Source organism: Telmatherina bonti, assembly GCF_933228915.1.
Source record: "Telmatherina bonti genome assembly, chromosome: 10".
Taxonomy (NCBI): domain Eukaryota; kingdom Metazoa; phylum Chordata; class Actinopteri; order Atheriniformes; family Telmatherinidae; genus Telmatherina; species Telmatherina bonti.
In genome coordinates this window covers 22,416,593-22,433,661 of record NC_136628.1, presented here as the reverse complement: position 1 = coordinate 22,433,661, position 17,069 = coordinate 22,416,593, and the positions used below count along the sequence as shown (strand labels likewise).

General features: G+C 39.2%; 1 protein-coding gene across 1 annotated transcript in view; it reads left to right on the top strand.

Moving 5' to 3' along the window:
* Positions 1–17,069, top strand: part of fat3b (FAT atypical cadherin 3b) — a gene marked incomplete at both ends in the record, with an annotated part of 70,125 nt that overhangs the window by 31,775 nt on the left and 21,281 nt on the right. The window contains 24 exons of the mRNA XM_079248291.1: positions 179–361; positions 479–593; positions 699–968; positions 1,064–1,414; positions 2,733–2,906; positions 3,007–3,537; positions 4,107–4,471; positions 4,664–4,817; positions 5,394–5,501; positions 5,621–5,804; positions 5,919–6,139; positions 6,617–7,069; positions 7,937–8,071; positions 8,170–8,563; positions 9,241–9,437; positions 12,689–12,842; positions 12,989–13,222; positions 13,413–13,591; positions 15,089–15,302; positions 15,427–15,641; positions 15,730–15,867; positions 16,170–16,313; positions 16,401–16,598; positions 16,776–17,053. Of these exons, the coding sequence (XP_079104417.1) occupies positions 179–361; positions 479–593; positions 699–968; positions 1,064–1,414; positions 2,733–2,906; positions 3,007–3,537; positions 4,107–4,471; positions 4,664–4,817; positions 5,394–5,501; positions 5,621–5,804; positions 5,919–6,139; positions 6,617–7,069; positions 7,937–8,071; positions 8,170–8,563; positions 9,241–9,437; positions 12,689–12,842; positions 12,989–13,222; positions 13,413–13,591; positions 15,089–15,302; positions 15,427–15,641; positions 15,730–15,867; positions 16,170–16,313; positions 16,401–16,598; positions 16,776–17,053 (5,589 nt within the window). The remainder of the gene's footprint in view (positions 1–178; positions 362–478; positions 594–698; positions 969–1,063; positions 1,415–2,732; positions 2,907–3,006; positions 3,538–4,106; positions 4,472–4,663; positions 4,818–5,393; positions 5,502–5,620; positions 5,805–5,918; positions 6,140–6,616; positions 7,070–7,936; positions 8,072–8,169; positions 8,564–9,240; positions 9,438–12,688; positions 12,843–12,988; positions 13,223–13,412; positions 13,592–15,088; positions 15,303–15,426; positions 15,642–15,729; positions 15,868–16,169; positions 16,314–16,400; positions 16,599–16,775; positions 17,054–17,069) is intronic.

Sequence of the window (17,069 nt, the reverse complement as noted above, 5' to 3'; positions counted from 1 at the left end):
AATAGAGTTACCCTATGATGACTCACAGAGAAGTACATCTCTGACATGCTGCTTGAATCCTGCTTCATTCCGCTGGCAATTGTCTGTAAGGGGTTAAGAATAGTTTTTTAAAAAATATTGTTTTTTTAAAAAAAACATTTTAAAAGACATTATTTTTTTCCTGTTTGTACTTTAACAGGTACGTGGGTACAGTCAGTGAGGCTGCTTCAGTTAACAGTGTGGTCCGGGGAGAGGATGGCAACCCTTTGGTTATTCGGGCCACTGATAAGGACCGCAATCACAATGCCCTCTTAGTGTTTCAGATAATGGATGAAACAGCTCGTATATTTTTCAACGTGGACTCTGGGACTGGATCAATTCGGTAGGTGCCGTTGCTATGCAGAAATCAAACCAGGTGAATGACTTTTAATCTTATTCATCTAATAATGAGCAGAACCTTTTTGAAATAACTTTGCGTGCTTGGTTGTAAACTTTTTAGAACCATTGCTAGTCTGGATTATGAAACCTTCTCAGAGTTTAACTTCCGGGTTCACGTTCAAGACAGCGGTCAGCCTTTCATGAGAGCTGACAGACCAGCAGAAGTACTTATAAAGGCAAGTATATGAATCAACCCTCATTCTATTAAAACCCATTCTTGACTTATTTTTATTCTCATGATATTGTTGACATCATTTTGCTCTGTACACACCCTGTATTAGGTGATCAACATCAATGACTCACCCCCAAAGTTCTCCCAGGACATTTATGAGACAGTCCTCTTGTTGCCTACCTACGTAGGGGTGGAGGTCCTCAAAGTTGAGGCCATAGACCCTGATTTGATTGCTGACCCCAACAAGTATATCACACCTCAGCTAGCTTACTCCTTAGTGGACAGCACTGTGGGGTACTTTTCTATTGAACGCGACACAGGAGCTGTGACTGTCATCAACCGGAACCTCAGTAAAGATCGGTATCGTTTTAATGTAAAGGTAAGTGATTGGTTATGAGTCGGTATGGCATCTGAGAAGTTTTATGTATCCTGTTAAAATGTCAGATAAACAACACAGCAATGTTTTTCTTCAAGGTATGGGATGGACGTTTTTCAAGCATATCATCGGTCATCGTGCTTGTCAGAGAAGCTATGAATAGTGGACTTCTCTTCACCCTCCCAGTATACTCTGCCTCTATCCCAGAGAACATTCCCAATGTCACTCTTGTGACTGTTGTAAACACAGTTGGCCACCGCCTCAATGAGCCTCTGAAGTACACTCTGCTTAACCCTGGAGGTCGTTTCACCATTCGGCCCACTTGTGGAGTGGTGCTCACCACTGGTATGCCTTTTGACCGAGAGGAGAAGGAGAGTTATGAGCTGGTGGTGGAAGTCAGCAGAGAAGATGAGATACTGAGAGTGTCCCGTGTGACTGTACAAGTACAGGTGAGTGTGTAAATTTTGTTTGAGTGGAAATATGTGCCTCTAAGAATGGATTTGTTTTCCAAAACCTCCACAATAACCTGTCAGCAAGAAGTAATTTAAGTAGTCTGAGTGGAAACGAGACTTCTGCAACTCTCTCTGTCTTTTCTGCCTTCTAAGAAAAAAACTGAATTTCTGGAGATTTTGGTCAATTACAGATCATGTCAGAGTAGTGCAGGATGAGTAGCATAAGGAGCGGCTAAGTCCTTATACAGTCAGATGTGATGGGTGACAGCTGACAACTGAGGCTTGACTTCCAGTGGCAATTTCTGTCTGGTACATTAAGTGTTTTTGTGTGTGTGTGTGTGTGTGTGTGTGTGTGTGTGTGTGTGCTAATCTGGGAGGAGAGGGAAAAGCAGGGTAAGGGCTGGGGGTGCAGCTGACAACTGCTGCAGTGCAGTTAGATTGTTTAAAGAGAAAAATATAACTGGCATTAGCTTTTGCCTTTTCCAGATTTCTACCTTTCCTAGTTTCAATCTAATGTTACTGGATTATGGTAAAAATAAAAACTAAAGGAAATATTGCTCAGTGCTGTTTATTCATTCATTCATTCATTTTCTTAATAGCTCTTAGTCCAATTAAAGGTTACTGGGAAGCTGGAGCCTATCCAGCATTCATTGGGCGAGAGGCAGGGTACACCCTGGACTGGATGTTTATTTGTATTGATTTTAAAATGAAAGGAAAAAAACATATTTGCATTATTTATTTGTTTTCTTTTTTATTACTCTTTGGATTGCTTGATCCCAAGTGTTGTTTAGACACTCTCTTTCAGCTCAGCTTTCCACGGCGAGGCAGGGGGAGAATTTGATTTGCTATAAAGGAAAGCACTGTCTTTAGTTTACACAAGCCAAATAAGGCTTCTAAAAAACAGGGAATGCATCAAACTGTTATATAATTATCTTGTTTTTATGCCAATGGAAGCCAGAATTGACGGTAAAACTCCATTACTTTTGCACCCTACTTCTATGTAAACTATTTTTTTTATTTATTTATTATGTGTTTTCTGTTTTGTCTGTCAGGATAGATTTGTGTTACACATGCATGTTTGTTTCTGTGAATCAGCTTTTTTTTTTTGTTTGTTCCTGCCCATTTACGGTCTGCCATGACTCATTTTTCCACTTGGGTCAAGAGTCTGAAATTCTCTAAACTTTTTTTCTACAGATGCAACAAACTGTTCAATTAAATAAGAGAATATGCAGATAAAAACAACAATATCTATTATATTCTTTATATTTTTATTTAAAAAAAAAACAAAACAAAAAAAAAAACTGCCTTTCTCTAGGTGGAGGATGTGAACGACAATGCTCCAGAGTTTGTAGACCTCCCCTACTATGCTGCAGTGCAGGTGGAAGCAGAACCAGGATCAGCTATTTTCAAGGTCTCGGCCGTTGACCAGGACTATGGTCTGAATGGAGAAGTCACTTACAGGCTTAAGACACAGCACAGGAACTTTGAGGTGAGGCTGCAGTGTTTCACGTTGCCATCCTCAAAGTTCATTTGTTTGAATGTTAGTATCCTCTTTATGTGACAAACTATAATCTTACAATTCCATCCAGGTCAATCCTCTGACAGGACACCTGATCTTGAAGAGAGCTTTTGAAGCAGACATTTCTAACGCAGAGTACAAGGTGATTGTTGTAGCCACTGATTGTGGCATCCCCCGTCTGTCCAGTGAAGTGGAGCTGCCCGTTACTGTTGTAAATAAAGCCATGCCGGTGTTTGACAAGCCCTTCTATGGTGTCACTGTCAAAGAGGATGTAGCTGTCTCCACCTCTGTTCTGTGCATCAATGCCAGCAGTCCTGAAGGCCAGGACATCATCTTCACCATCACAGATGGAGACTCTGCTCTGCAGTTTGACATTGGGTTTGACACAGGAATTATAAGAGTGATTTACCCCTTAGACTACGAGACCACCCAGTATTACCGCTTAACAGTGAAGGCTACTGATACTCTGACAGGGGCAAAGTCTGAGGTCGATGTGGACATTGTCATTCTGGATGTGAATGATAATCCACCATTGTTTCAGAACACCTCATACTCTGCAATCCTGTCTGAAAACTCCATGTCTGGAACGTCTGTGTTACAGGTATGTTTTGTCTTTATTTAGAGTCAGTTCAGTGTGTAGTTATTTAAACTATGTTTAGTAGAACTGCAGTTGGACTCACATGCCAAGTAATTTATTCTTAAACAAGATAATCTGATATTTTTGCATTAGTTTTTGAGCAATACATAATACACCAATGCCATGTATGTAATATACTTTTGCACATATGAACGGTCCTGTTTGTCTGTTACTTTTGAATATCACAAAAATTTCCCAGTTTTATTCATTTATGTTTTAAAGTATATATTTATTCATCCAACCAATTATTCATTCATTCATTTATACATTAACCAAATCGAGCCAAATGTCATTTTGTTTAATTATATGAAAAAAGAAGTCAAACATTGCTGTCATATCAATCAAACTTAGCTCACACTGAAACAATCTTAACTGTTCTAAAATTTCATGTCAGTATAAATGTCATTTGTTCCATTTATCTAATTTCTTTCTGGACAGTGTTTGCAATGTAGATATGGAGTAAGTCAAGCTAAGCAAGCCTGACTTGAATAATGCAAAAGGTATTGCGTGATGTGCCGTTTCTCTCCCTGTAGATCTTTGCCCAAGACCAGGATTCAGAAAAGAACGCTGTGGTGACTTACCAGATCCTATCTGACATCTACAACAGCACCGACTACTTCCAGATTGACAGCAACACTGGATTAGTATTCACAGCACGCATGCTTGACTATGAGCTCATGCAGAGCTACAACTTCATTGTCAGAGCGACAGACAGTGGAGACCCTGCCCTCAGCAGTGATGTTAGTGTCACTGTGACTGTAACTGACACAAACGACAACCCACCTAATTTCAGCCAAATGCTTTATAAGGCCTTTGTCAGCGAGCTGGCTCCCAGGGGACATTTTGTGACTTGCATCCAGGCGTCAGACGCTGACATCTGTGATACTCAAAGACTACGGTAAGACTGTAAGATCTTTGAGGAAATTACATTGTTAGTTTTTAGAGAAGAAACCAGGCTTACCATGCTGTCTTGTTTTGCTTGTACAAATCATAGGAGCTGTCATTCCAATTTTTTATTCATCTTGTCTGTCAAGCACCTTTGGCTCAGCGAGAATCAATTTCTTGCAAATATTTTTTTCTCTTCCTTCAGATACAGTATTCTTTCAGGGAATGAGAAAACAACTTTCATGATGGAGGCAGATACAGGCGTGCTTCGCCTGTCTAACAAGAGGAGACAAGGCATGAAACTCTCCTATCAGCTCAATGTGTCTGTGTCAGATGGAGTCTTCACCAACACTGCACAGGTGAAACCACTTGTTTGCAGTTTCAGTCTACTCCTGTCAACTGATTTACGCTTTCTAAAATCCCCTGTATCATTCTGACTGTACGCTGAAAGCAAAGCGGGCTTCATTAGCAACCTCTCTGTATAATTGTAACAAACATCTGCCACAGCTGTTCAGTAAATCTGCATTTTTCTGTAGGAAGTTAATATAATGTCAGATCAGACTTAATATGAGGATGAGCTGCTAAATGGAAAACATGCTCACATCTGTCTCTCAGTGGAAATTACAAATGGGATATTTTTAGATTTAATTTGAGCCCTAATAGCAACCCCCATGTATCTGCTAGGAAAACATCATATAATTCTTCTTTTCTTATTATTGCAGAAATAAAAATAAAAATTGCCTGCAGTTTCCAGAGAAGCACAATGATCTGACAGTACTCTGATATTTAAACCTGTTACAAATGGCTTACAAGCCTCATGTTCATGTGTTGATATGATTAAGTTTGACAAATCAGCCGGTGGTATTTATTCTGATGGCATCAACAAAATGCCAGCTGACACTGATCATAAGGATGACTGAAACTGTGATTCACAGGTAATTGTACATGTCCTGGGAGCTAATCTGTACAGCCCAGTATTCAGCCAGAGGTTTTACCTGGCTGAGGTCCAGGAAAATTCTCCTCCAGGATCAAAAGTCATACAGGTATTTTAGGTTTCTCTGAATTTGAATAGGAAACATTTATGAATTTGTGTTTGCTTTAAAACGTTGTAAGGACTGCGTAAAGAATTTAATTTTTACTGAGCATCTAAATGGACATTCAGGTTCGTGCAACGGATGAAGACTCTGGGTTAAATGGGCAGATCACCTACTCCTTCATCAATGACCTGGGCAAAACTCAGTTCACCATTGATGCAGATGGGGTCATATCTACTGTTCAGCGATTAGACAGAGAAAATCCTCTCAACAAGGACATGGTGCTGACTGTGATGGCCCTGGATGGCGGAGGTCTAATTTTTCTTGACAAAAGCATGCTTAAAGCAGCTAAAATAAAACCTAATAAAGAAGCCAAACATTCTGATAAAATGTGTTAGTCTTATGCAATTGTATTATTTTTTTCAGGTCGTGCATCATTTTGCACGGTGAGGGTTGTCCTGGCAGATGAAAATGACAACGCCCCACGGTTCAGAGCAGTGGAGTACCGCATGAGCATTAAAGCAAACGTTGCCAAAGGTTCTCTGGTCACACAGATCCAGGCCACTGACCCCGATGCTGGCTCTAATGGACGGATAACCTACTCCCTTTACAGTGAAGCCCGGCTGTCACTGGTTGATGTTTTGGAGGTTGGTTCATTTCCCTCTTTAACTTTATACACTACATGATTACCCTTTACTGGGTCACTGTACAGCAAAAGCTAATACACAAAAAGCCATCAAATGAAACCAGATGCAAACTTCAGCTAATTCCTCAAAGATGAGCCTGTGTATTCTGATTTTAATTAGGGGTTATTATCACTTGATGCCTCCCTCTCTTTTTTAGAGGATTAACAGCCATCTGTTTGCTAGATTACCGACTTCTGCTCATCAAATCAAAATGTTGTTCCTCTGCAGGCTATGCTGCAATTAATATATAATGATAAGGTAAAAAAAAAAAAAACCAGCATCTGCTGTAAATGAGCAAATACAGTGAGCTTTAAAGATAATGTTTAATAATTCAATTTACTGGCATACTTGAAGATATAAACTTTCAAATAAACTTTCAAAAGAAGCAATACCACTGTTTCTAGAGGTTATACATGGAGGTTTTTTGCGGGTGTGCAGGTGGAGTCAGACAGTGGTTGGATGATGACTAAAAGCACAGTGGACCACCTTCAGGGAACTGTGCTGTCCTTCTTCGTGAAAGCCACAGACTGTGGTTCTCCACCCAAGCACTCGCTGGTGTCTGCCTTCATCCAAGTTGTTCCCCCAGATGCATTCGTTCCCTCATTCAGCCAGCCTCAGTACTCCTTCACCATCCCTGAGGACACGACAGTAGGAACAGTCCTGGGGTCTGTGTACATGGGCCCTGGGCAGATGGGGCTATATACTGCCATTGCAGGAGAGACACTCGACAGCAACCAGGAAGAGACCTTTCAGGTGGAGGAAGAGACTGGTCTCATCCGTGTGCTCAGGCCGCTGGATTATGAAGAGGTCAACACCTACCGCTTTAAGGTCGCCGCGACAACAAGAAGAGACCTGATTGAGTCTGTTTCCACTGTAGATCTGGAGGTTAAGGTTGGTGATGTTATACAACACAAAACCTGCTGATGTTTATGTCTTTTATCTTTTATTTGGTTGAATTTTGTTTAACTTGTGTTTTTTTTTGTAGTTGAAGAGAAGTTATTTGGAAGAAAACAAAACAGGGATGCTCTCAGCTGCTACAATTCCAACTCAATATTTCTACAAACGCATCACAGAGTCAAGAAACATAAATTACATTTTATACATAGATGGACAAATAAATACTTTATTGATCAGTGTAGCTGTGCTGTATTCACTAGTGATATTTGACCCTTTGGCCTATTATTTTTCTTTGATATTGAAGCAAATTAATTTACCTTTATTGCTAAGTCCAATTCAGGCAAGAGGCAGGGCTCATCCTGGACAGCCATTTATTCTCATATTAACTCCTAGCGAGAATGTAGAGCAACCAGTTAACCTAATATGCCTGTCTTTGGATTGGTGGGAGGAAGCCAGAGTACCTGGTGTGAACCCACTCATACACCGGGAAAACATGCTCCAGGCTCATTAATAAACAGTTAAATACAATTATGCATACAAAACATAATGCAATGAAAAACACTTCATTAATACCAGGCTTAATATAACAATACCATGTTCGATCCCAAAGGACTGTGTTTGTGTAATGTTCATTTCTTCAGTTTCAATATGGTGGTAATTTATGGAGCATAGTGGAAATTTTCCTTCGCATTTAATGCAGTTCATTGAATTACCATAATACAGTGACAGGACTAAAAGCAATTTATTTGCTAAATTAAATTGCAGACAATGAGGGAATATTCCTCTTTGTTACTATGTAGTCTTTTAATGATTAATTAACACTTTATGGAGCCAAATCACAAGCTGCTTGTCTTTGTTAAGGTTCTAGATATAAATGACAACAAGCCGTCGTTTGAGACTAACACCTACCTCGCTACAGTGATGGAGGGCATGCCAACAGGGACAAGAGTGATCCAAGTCCGTGCACTCGATCCAGATTGGGGTTCTAATGGACAGGTGTGACACCTAAGTTCCACTGAGAACTGTGTCATATTTTGCCACAAAATGAAATCCACAAGTTAAAGTTGCTTTGACAAGTTTTCTATAAATCACAGGTCACCTACAGCCTTGGGCCCCTGCTCACCAATAATCTGGACATGAGAAAGGACTCTCAGCCTCTCACCGGCTCCCTGTCTGCGAGTTCTGTCTTTTCCATCGACAGTAAAACGGGCTGGATCACCACAGTAGGTCAGATTGATCACGAGGCCTGCTCCAGCTACAGCTTTGAAGTGGTGGCCTCTGATCTGGCTGAGCTGGTGCCCCTGTCCTCCACCGCAGTGGTAACTATCACCGTGTCGGACGTCAACGACAACCCGCCACGGTTTGAGAGGGAGTTCTACAGAGGCGCTGTAAAAGAAAGCGATCCCCTCGGTGAGGTGGTGGCTGTGCTGAGAACCAAAGATCGAGACGGTGCCGATCAAAACCGCCTTGTTAGCTTTCACATCACAGGTGACCAGATTTGCAAACATTCACTCCTGTCAACACAAAGATTTTTTCCTCATTTAGTGAGATGCATATGTGTCTACTTTTTTTAAAGTCTATGTTTAGCATTAGCATAAGTAACTTTTACATAGCTAAATGGCACAAGAGCCAGATCATATTAATAGCTTTTTGCTGCAGAGAGCATTAATATGACTGGCACAGTCAGCAGAGTTTGGCAGGTAAGATCTTTCTGATCTGGGTGGTTGGGAGCTATGGTCTCTTGACTATGAGCTCATATGGTACTTTCAGGCAAATGTGTGTTGTGCATAAAGATTATTTCTTGACACATTAAGGTCACCACCATTAAAGGTCTCATTATCAATTCATTTGAGCTCAAAAGCCAAACACAACTTACAGTTGTAACTTTATGTTTCCTGATATGTTCATTTTCACTTCCTCTGCTGGCATTTAAATAAACTAGGCCAAAGCAGACTTGCTCATAAAAGGTTAATGATAAAAAATTTCAGGTACCAAAGATTCTGCTTGACTGATGTTGATTTTACAAAACCCGCTTAATTTATGCATGTGTGTGGTATGGATGTACATTTGTCTGATGATTGAATTAATAATAGCTTTTGTTTGTTCACAGCACATCCTCACATACAGTTTTCAGTATGTTTGATTCTGGTCTATGTTGTCGCCAGGTGGAAATCAGCGAGGTGTGTTTGGCCTGGCCCTTGTGCAGGGGGAGTGGAAGGTGTATGTCAGCGGGCTGCTGGATCGCGAGCAGCAGGACTGGTATCTGCTGAATATCACAGCCACTGATGGCCTATATGTTGCTCACACTGCAGTGGAGGTTACTGTGATGGACGCCAATGACAACAGTCCCATTTGCAACCAGGTCAGAGAAGAAGGAATATGGAGATGTGCAAAATATTAATATGCAAAGCCAAGAAACATATTTTTCCCTGTTTTTAATGTATCATAATAAATGCCTGATCAGTTGTAGTCACATTCCATGTACTGGTAATATTTTGTCTATAAATAGAAAGAAGAAAAACATTTAAAAACATTTTTTTTTTTTTTTTTGGAAAATGTAATACACGCATTTGCTGCAGTAAAAAAAAGTACTTAATCTATCATTTAAGGTGCTTTACATTATTTAGAGAAACCTCATATTTCCAAAAAATGATACATAGTTCCTTGACAAAATAGAGCATAATAAATCCAGTGTTCCTTTTCTGATTGACAAAGACTTCGTTGAGGTTCCACTTTCCATAATGATGATTGGTTAATTGGTTAATTTCAGTGGTGGCTTAGTTCAGGAAATAACAGTGTTAGATAATGTTATAATTTGCATATTTATGACTTGGTGAGAAAAGCAAAGTCTGGGACTGTAGAAACAGGGTTTGTTCAGTTAAAATATTGATTCTCTGTTCCACATTCCACTACAATACATACTCCACATGAATTAATTTTAGCAAATTGTCTTGGTGGTAGATTTCATGGAATATCTTTTAATTTATGTATCACCCTACTTTTAGATGGGTAGTTTTCACAGTGAAGAAATATTAATGCAGAAAGTACCAGCCGTCAAAAATGAGCATTTTGTAAGCAACTAAACGGTGCTCTTTGTGCTAATTCCTACCAGACAATTTTAGCACTGAAAACCCAAAAACCTCCATTAGTATTTTATGAAAAGTTGTGTGATGAGATTTAAATGGTTATGGATTGGGGAGATAGACAGGCTGAGTATTCATCTAGGAGTATCTCTTGCCATTTATTATTATTCAGCAGTTCTTGAGTTCCTTATAATTAGACAAGGAACTTTCATTTTCTCTTAAAATGCTTAATAATTTTCTTTGAATTCTTCCTTCACTCCCTGCTCTCCTCTGATATTCTTTCTGTTCTTAGGGAAGCCAAGCCTCTGTAACTATGAAGTAGTTGGTTTGGAGCTGCTTAGGAGAGATTTAGAAGACTTACAGGATCAGACAGTGTTTTATCACTGTGTTGTTTCCAAATTCTTATATTTGTGTCGAGTTTTGCTTTTAAAATTTGTTGCAAGTGTAGTGATGGTGTTCTACAAACACAGTTTTCTCAAACAAAATATTCTGCAGCAGCAGAAAGAAGCAATACTTCTGAAAATGTCTTTAATGTCATTAACAACATAAGATAAAGATCTTGTTATTGCAAGATAACCGAGTTCCTTCTTTTTTAAACTTCACCAAAGTCTATGAAAGGAAGCTAACGGAATAATTATTGTATAATGATCTTCAAGTTGTGGTATGGAAACCATGGATGTGCTTGGATTCCATAGATGTCAGCAACATACTTGTAAAGCAGTTTGCATAGAGCCTCGTTTTAACATTTGTTTCAAATCAGCACTCATTGAACTAGACTCTTTAATAGTTCGGGAACGATGCTAATTAGAGTTATTCAAAAATAATATGTGACCATTCTTGCTGAGGACAAGATTTCAGCTGCTCAGCAGTTCGTGTTGGTTTTATTCTCCTCCAAACAATTCACTAAACATTTTTATTAAGAGACAGATCCAGACTGCAGGCAGCACAGCTGAACACACACACATATACACACACACTCCCTCTCAATGTGTATCAATAAAGCTGTGCTGTTGTAAGCTGTACAGAATGTGGGCTTGAATTATATATATAAGTGGTAATATATCTGAAATTACCACTTAACATGCAAGGAAAAAAAAACACTGTGATGGTAACATGTGTTCCTCCAATTTTCCAATTGACAACTCTGTATCAGTGGTTCCCTTACACATGTGTTATAAGCCATACACCCCAGTGCCATCACAGATGCTGGCTTTTGTGCCTTTCTCTGATAAGCGCTTAGATGTTTTTTTCCCCCCTATCTTTGGCACATAGACCCTATTGTCCATTTTTCCCCAAAAGCAACTGAAGCATGGCTTCATATGGCCACAGCATGAGAATATTTTTCAGGTTATCTTTCTAGAAGCTTTTCTAGGCTGTTGGGGGTAAAGGTACTTTTCTAAGGTACTTTTCTAGCCTATGTGGGTGGACTTGTGACTGCAGCATGACTGTCTCTCATGCTATGGACATGCTATGGAAGATCACATGCACCTTCCATCTGTTTATGGCCTTGGTCCTAAGGCAGCAGTGTTTTTTACCATTATGCATGCTGGATGTTGAATGATAAGTAATTCTCTGACAGTTTATCACAAATCAGTGACATGAAGAGCAAATATGGTCTACTGTAAATTAAACAATCATGATGATGGATATTTCCCTTTCAAAACAATTGTGGATTTTAAAGGGGCTCTATTATGATATTTTTAGTTTTCCGAGCTTTTTACAGTGTTCTCATGTTGAATACTCATCAGACATATGAGTGACACAATTTTTTTTTTTTTTTTTTATCACCTAAATGCTTATTTGAGTTTTCCAGCACTCTCTATGTTCAGGTTCCATGGTGACGGAGACGATTGGTTTTTAGAGAGTTTTTTCATCTAAAAAATTTTAGTGACGTCCCGGGGGTGGGACTCAGTAGTTGACCATTCAGAGGCAGCGTGCAGACAGGACATAGGCAGGCAACCTTTTCTGTTTGCTTGTTACTGGCAGAGGCTGATCTGAGAGGATTAATACAAAATGAATGAAGGGGTTTGTGAAAAATGCTTGATTATTTCTTGCCCTTCTGGACTTGCATTTTTTCAAATAAATTCGACTGAAATGTGCATAATAGAGCCACTTTAATGACCTTCTTTAAACTGATCTCTTGTTGACTAGTAGTTTTAATAATTCATGGATCACTGTGATGCAGGAAGAAGACATATTCCACACAGTATGTAGATGGAGTACAGTAGTATTACTAGTGTACCATGTCTCAGTGTTTTGATGAAACTGTTAGGATGCTTTGTACATTTCTAGAGGCAGTTATTGGCAGGAATGTATGCTGGGCGAGCAAAGGGGGCTTGACTCTGTTGACCTTGTGCTAACAGAAAGGATAATGGATCCAATACCCAACAGTTGTTGCATTTTGTTCTTTTTGATGTGTCAAACATGTATGATTCTATTTTTATTTTACCTGTTTTTTTGTTTTTGTTTGCTTTTCTTTTGTGTGAGCTTATTACATGTTTGAATATCTTTGCATCTCTCCTTGTGCCAGGCGGTCTACAGTGCCTCTTTTCCTGAGGACATTCCCATTAATAAAGCCATTCTGACAGTGGGTGCAACGGATGCTGACTCAGGCACGAGTGCTGAGATCCAATATTCCCTATTTGGCATTGGAGTGGAGGATTTCTACATGGATGCTAACACTGGTACATTCCATTGATCTTATTTTTCATGTTGTTTTTTTTATTTATTTATTATTTTTTATAAGATGAAAGCTATCTATAATTTCATATCTGTAATAGATCTGACAGAAAACCAAGCAGAAAATTAAAAATCTGCCTTTTGTCCTAAGGTGAGTTGCGAACTGCCACCAAGATGGACAGGGAAACAACACCTGCTTACAAACTCATTGCCCAGGCAACTGATGGGGGAGGACTGTTCTGCCGATCTCACATTTCTGTCAAAGTGTTGGATGTGAACGACAATGCTCCATCATTCTCGTCCACTCATTTAATGGCTAATGTGTATGAGAATGCTGCTTCCAAAGCCTTGCTTACCCGACTGCAAGCCAGCGATCCTGATGAAGGTGGGTTTGGATGTGGGTCAATGGAAAGCAGAGCAGAAAGTATTCTACAGTCACACACTAAATGCAGATTAAAGTCACTGTATTGCCAAACACATTTCCATTTGCTCTTTGAGCAAAATGATGAGCAGAAAGCAGAGATGTTCTGAAATGAATGTGTCATAAAATTTTGTGGATTGTTTTTTCCATCCAGGTTTGAACCGGACAGTGGTCTATTCTTTGGTGGATTCATTCAATGGGTTCTTTTCCATCAACCCAGTAACTGGAATAGTAATTCTGGAAAAATCACTGGACAGGGAGAGCCAAGACACCTATCGTGTTCGAATCCAGGCTACTGACCGACTTGGGCAACAGGGAGCGCTGTCTTCACAGGTCAATGAAAAGTAATTCTAGCATTGGGGCTGAATATGTTTGAGGATATGATTAAGTTATAGGGATCTGGGGATGAGTTTGACCAAAGGATGATTTAAAAAGCTAAGCCTTAAAATTGTGAATGAAACAAGGTGTCAAACTGTGGAATGTAATCTAACTAATTTCTTTCATTATATCACTGCAGTACTGCACATTTTTGTGTATCACAGCTTAATTTAGTAAATGTAAGGAACATATTATTTATTGTGCAGTGCTTTATTAGACTTCACACTGAAGTAGAACAAATTATTGGTTTCAATTAAGCTAATTAGAAAAATTGCTAATTTTTAAAGTCACCAAACTGACATCAAAGACTAGCAGTGACAAAGAACATTGTGTCTCCTCGTGGTGCCAGTATCTGGTTAAAATTAGCATTTACACACATTTCAAAGATCTTAACCAACTCCTGACAAGGATGTGTGATTTTTGTCAGTGCAACAAGATAAAACTGCCATGCAGTGTGGAGTCATACTCTTCACATTGGTCATAAATGGAACAGCAAGACCATAAAGCAAAGAATAACTGTGCATAAAGTAATGATTGCTTTATGTATAAAAGTCAGGTTATGTCTTTAGTTCATAACACAGTTCTGGCTGTTTTACATGTTTAAAATTATGAACATGCATTTCAATTAAAACTATAAAAACATGGGAAAAAGAGAAATGCAGTTGTCTTTGTTCAAGATAGTACTATACTATCAAGTAACTGTGATATCTTAAAGTATCCAACTGGTCAAGGTGGGTGGCTGCTGATTCGCTGCAATGGGTTGGTTGTTGCTTAGCTAGGCAATTATTTATTATGAAGGGAAGTGGATGAATTCTTGCTTTTTTCTCTATGGATTTTGTGTTGAGTTGTGTTTCTCTTGATTAAATATGCAATATATATATATAATCCAATTCAGTCTTTTTCACAAACTGGTGCAGCATCAGACGACAGTCTTGAAACCAAATGCATAACTCTTAAAAAAGATTTATGGCACTAAAACAACAAAAAAAATGTTTAGATTCATAGTAAAACAGCAGTATAAATATTATATGATCTTCCATTAAAATTAATTAGTAGTAAACATAAAAAAATAAAAATAAAATGACCAACCTGTTTTAAAAGTGATGTAAACAGATGTTATGATAAAGGGGTGAAGCATAATCTTCATCTTTCCATTAGCTTGAATATATATTAAAAAGCAATCAACAAAAACATGTTATTGACCGAAAAGATGAGATTAAAAAAAAGGTAGATTTTAATTAAGATAGATCATAATCGAAATGTGCAGTGGGTGGGATAGAGAAAGACTGGGAGAGTAAAAGTGATTCTTGCATGAAGAACACAAACATAAACTTCATTGCTGGCAGAACTCAAATATTTTACTCTGAAAATAAATGTAAAGGAGAGAGAGAGAGAGAGAAAGACAAGTGAACAGCTAAACGGCACTTTTATGTCTTTCTCTTGATTCCTCAGGTAGATTTGACCATTCTGGTGCTGGATGTGAATGACAATGCTCCAGTTTTCCAGAGGAAGGACTATGCAGTTACTGTGCCTGAGGATGTAGCTGTGGGAACCGAGGTGCTACGCGTGTTGGCGACAAGCGCCGACATCGGAGCTAATGCTGAGATCCGATACAACATCCGCTCTGGCAATGAGTTAGGAAAGTTCACCATAGACAGAAAACTAGGTGAGCAGTTTTGTAACTTTTTAACATTCAGGATTAAAGAAATGTTGTATTTTAGATGGTTAGTTACATGATTTTGCTCATATTTGAAACAGCTGTTATGTTAAGGCTCCATGTGTATGTTAAGGCTCTATTTCAGTGGCTGACGATTTGGACTTTGAGGTGTGTAAGGACTACTACGTCACTGTTGAGGCTTGGGACAATGGGAATCCTCCTCTTAGCACTGCTACCATGGTAATCATTGAACTCATGGATGTCAACGACAACGCTCCGGCCTTCGACCAAGACATATACAATGTGCTGATCAGTGAGGATGCATCAATTGGGCAGACAGTCACAAAGGTAAGTGGCCTTAATTTGCTCTCCATCATTATATTTATGCACTCTCCTTTTGCGTTAACTTTGTTTTATGTGTGTTTGTGTTATTAAGGTATATGCAGAAGATCTGGACAGTCAGGTGAATGGGCGGATCACATACTCCATTCTGAAAGGCGATAGAAGCAACCACTTCTGGATCGACCCTGTTACAGGCCTGCTTAAAGTCAACAAGAGGCTTGACAGAGAACTGGTGAGGATTCTTTTTTTTTTTTTTTTTTTTTTTTTTTTAAATACTATCTTTTCTTGTTTGTAAGCAAAGAAAGGATGAAAAATACCCATCAAGGTCGGCATCCTGTGAGATCTCATATTGTGCAAGCATAACTGTGCTTACCATATCTTCTGATACACGGAGAGATTTAAATTCAAAAGCACTTTATTTCTCCCTGAAGGACAATTCTTATGCATACAGAAAGAATAACATAATGAAGAAAATAAATGAAAAACGTGATCAAAGAAACAAGTAGCACCCACATTTTGTTTTGCGCTGTCTAGGTTTCCAGGTACACATTGTCTGTGCAGGCGTTTGACAGTGGCTCGCCTGCCATGTCCTCCACTGTCACAGTCAACGTCGACATCTCAGATGTAAACGACAACCCACCTGTTTTTACCCCTCCAAACTCTACAACCATTATACAGGTAAAATCTGTGCATATGTATGCTCATATATATATATTTTTCTTTTTTGTAACTCATCTCAGCTCCCTAATGGCTCTATGCTTCCAGCTTAATCAGGCTGCCGGCACCACCCTGCTGAAGCTGGCTGTTAGCGATAAAGACTCCCCAAGGAATGGCCCTCCTTTTGTGTTTCGAATTGTGTCAGGAAATGAGGGAAATTTCTTCACTTTAGACCAGAATGGAGCCCTGAAATCCAACCGTGTATTTGGCTCCCAAGCCCCAAGAGAATTTACTCTTGAAATCCAGGTTTATATCTCTTTTTACACATCCTTAAAAACACTGCATCTCACTTGATACTCTCAAAGAAACTGATGTACCTTAACATACATGTGTGTTTCTACTAATTTTTAACAGGTTAATATAAACATGTTTCCATTTAAACAACTTCATTTTCTCATTGAACATCTTTATTTGTCATCTTAGGCCAGTGACTCTGGTAGGCCAAGTCTTACCTCCACTTCCTGGGTATTTCTGAGAGTCATCGGGAACAGTCAGTACAAGCCCAACGTCTCCCCTCTGGAAATCTTCATTGTCATGTTAACAGACACCTTCCCGGGTGGTCTGATTAGTCGGATCTATGCAACAGACCGTGACCCCAGTGATGTTCTGTCATTTACCCAGAAGCCTGACCCTAAGAGCATGTTTAAAATCAGCAGGCAAGATGGCAGCATTGTAGCTCTGCCAGGCCTGGAACCTGGGAGGTACATAACAGGTTCA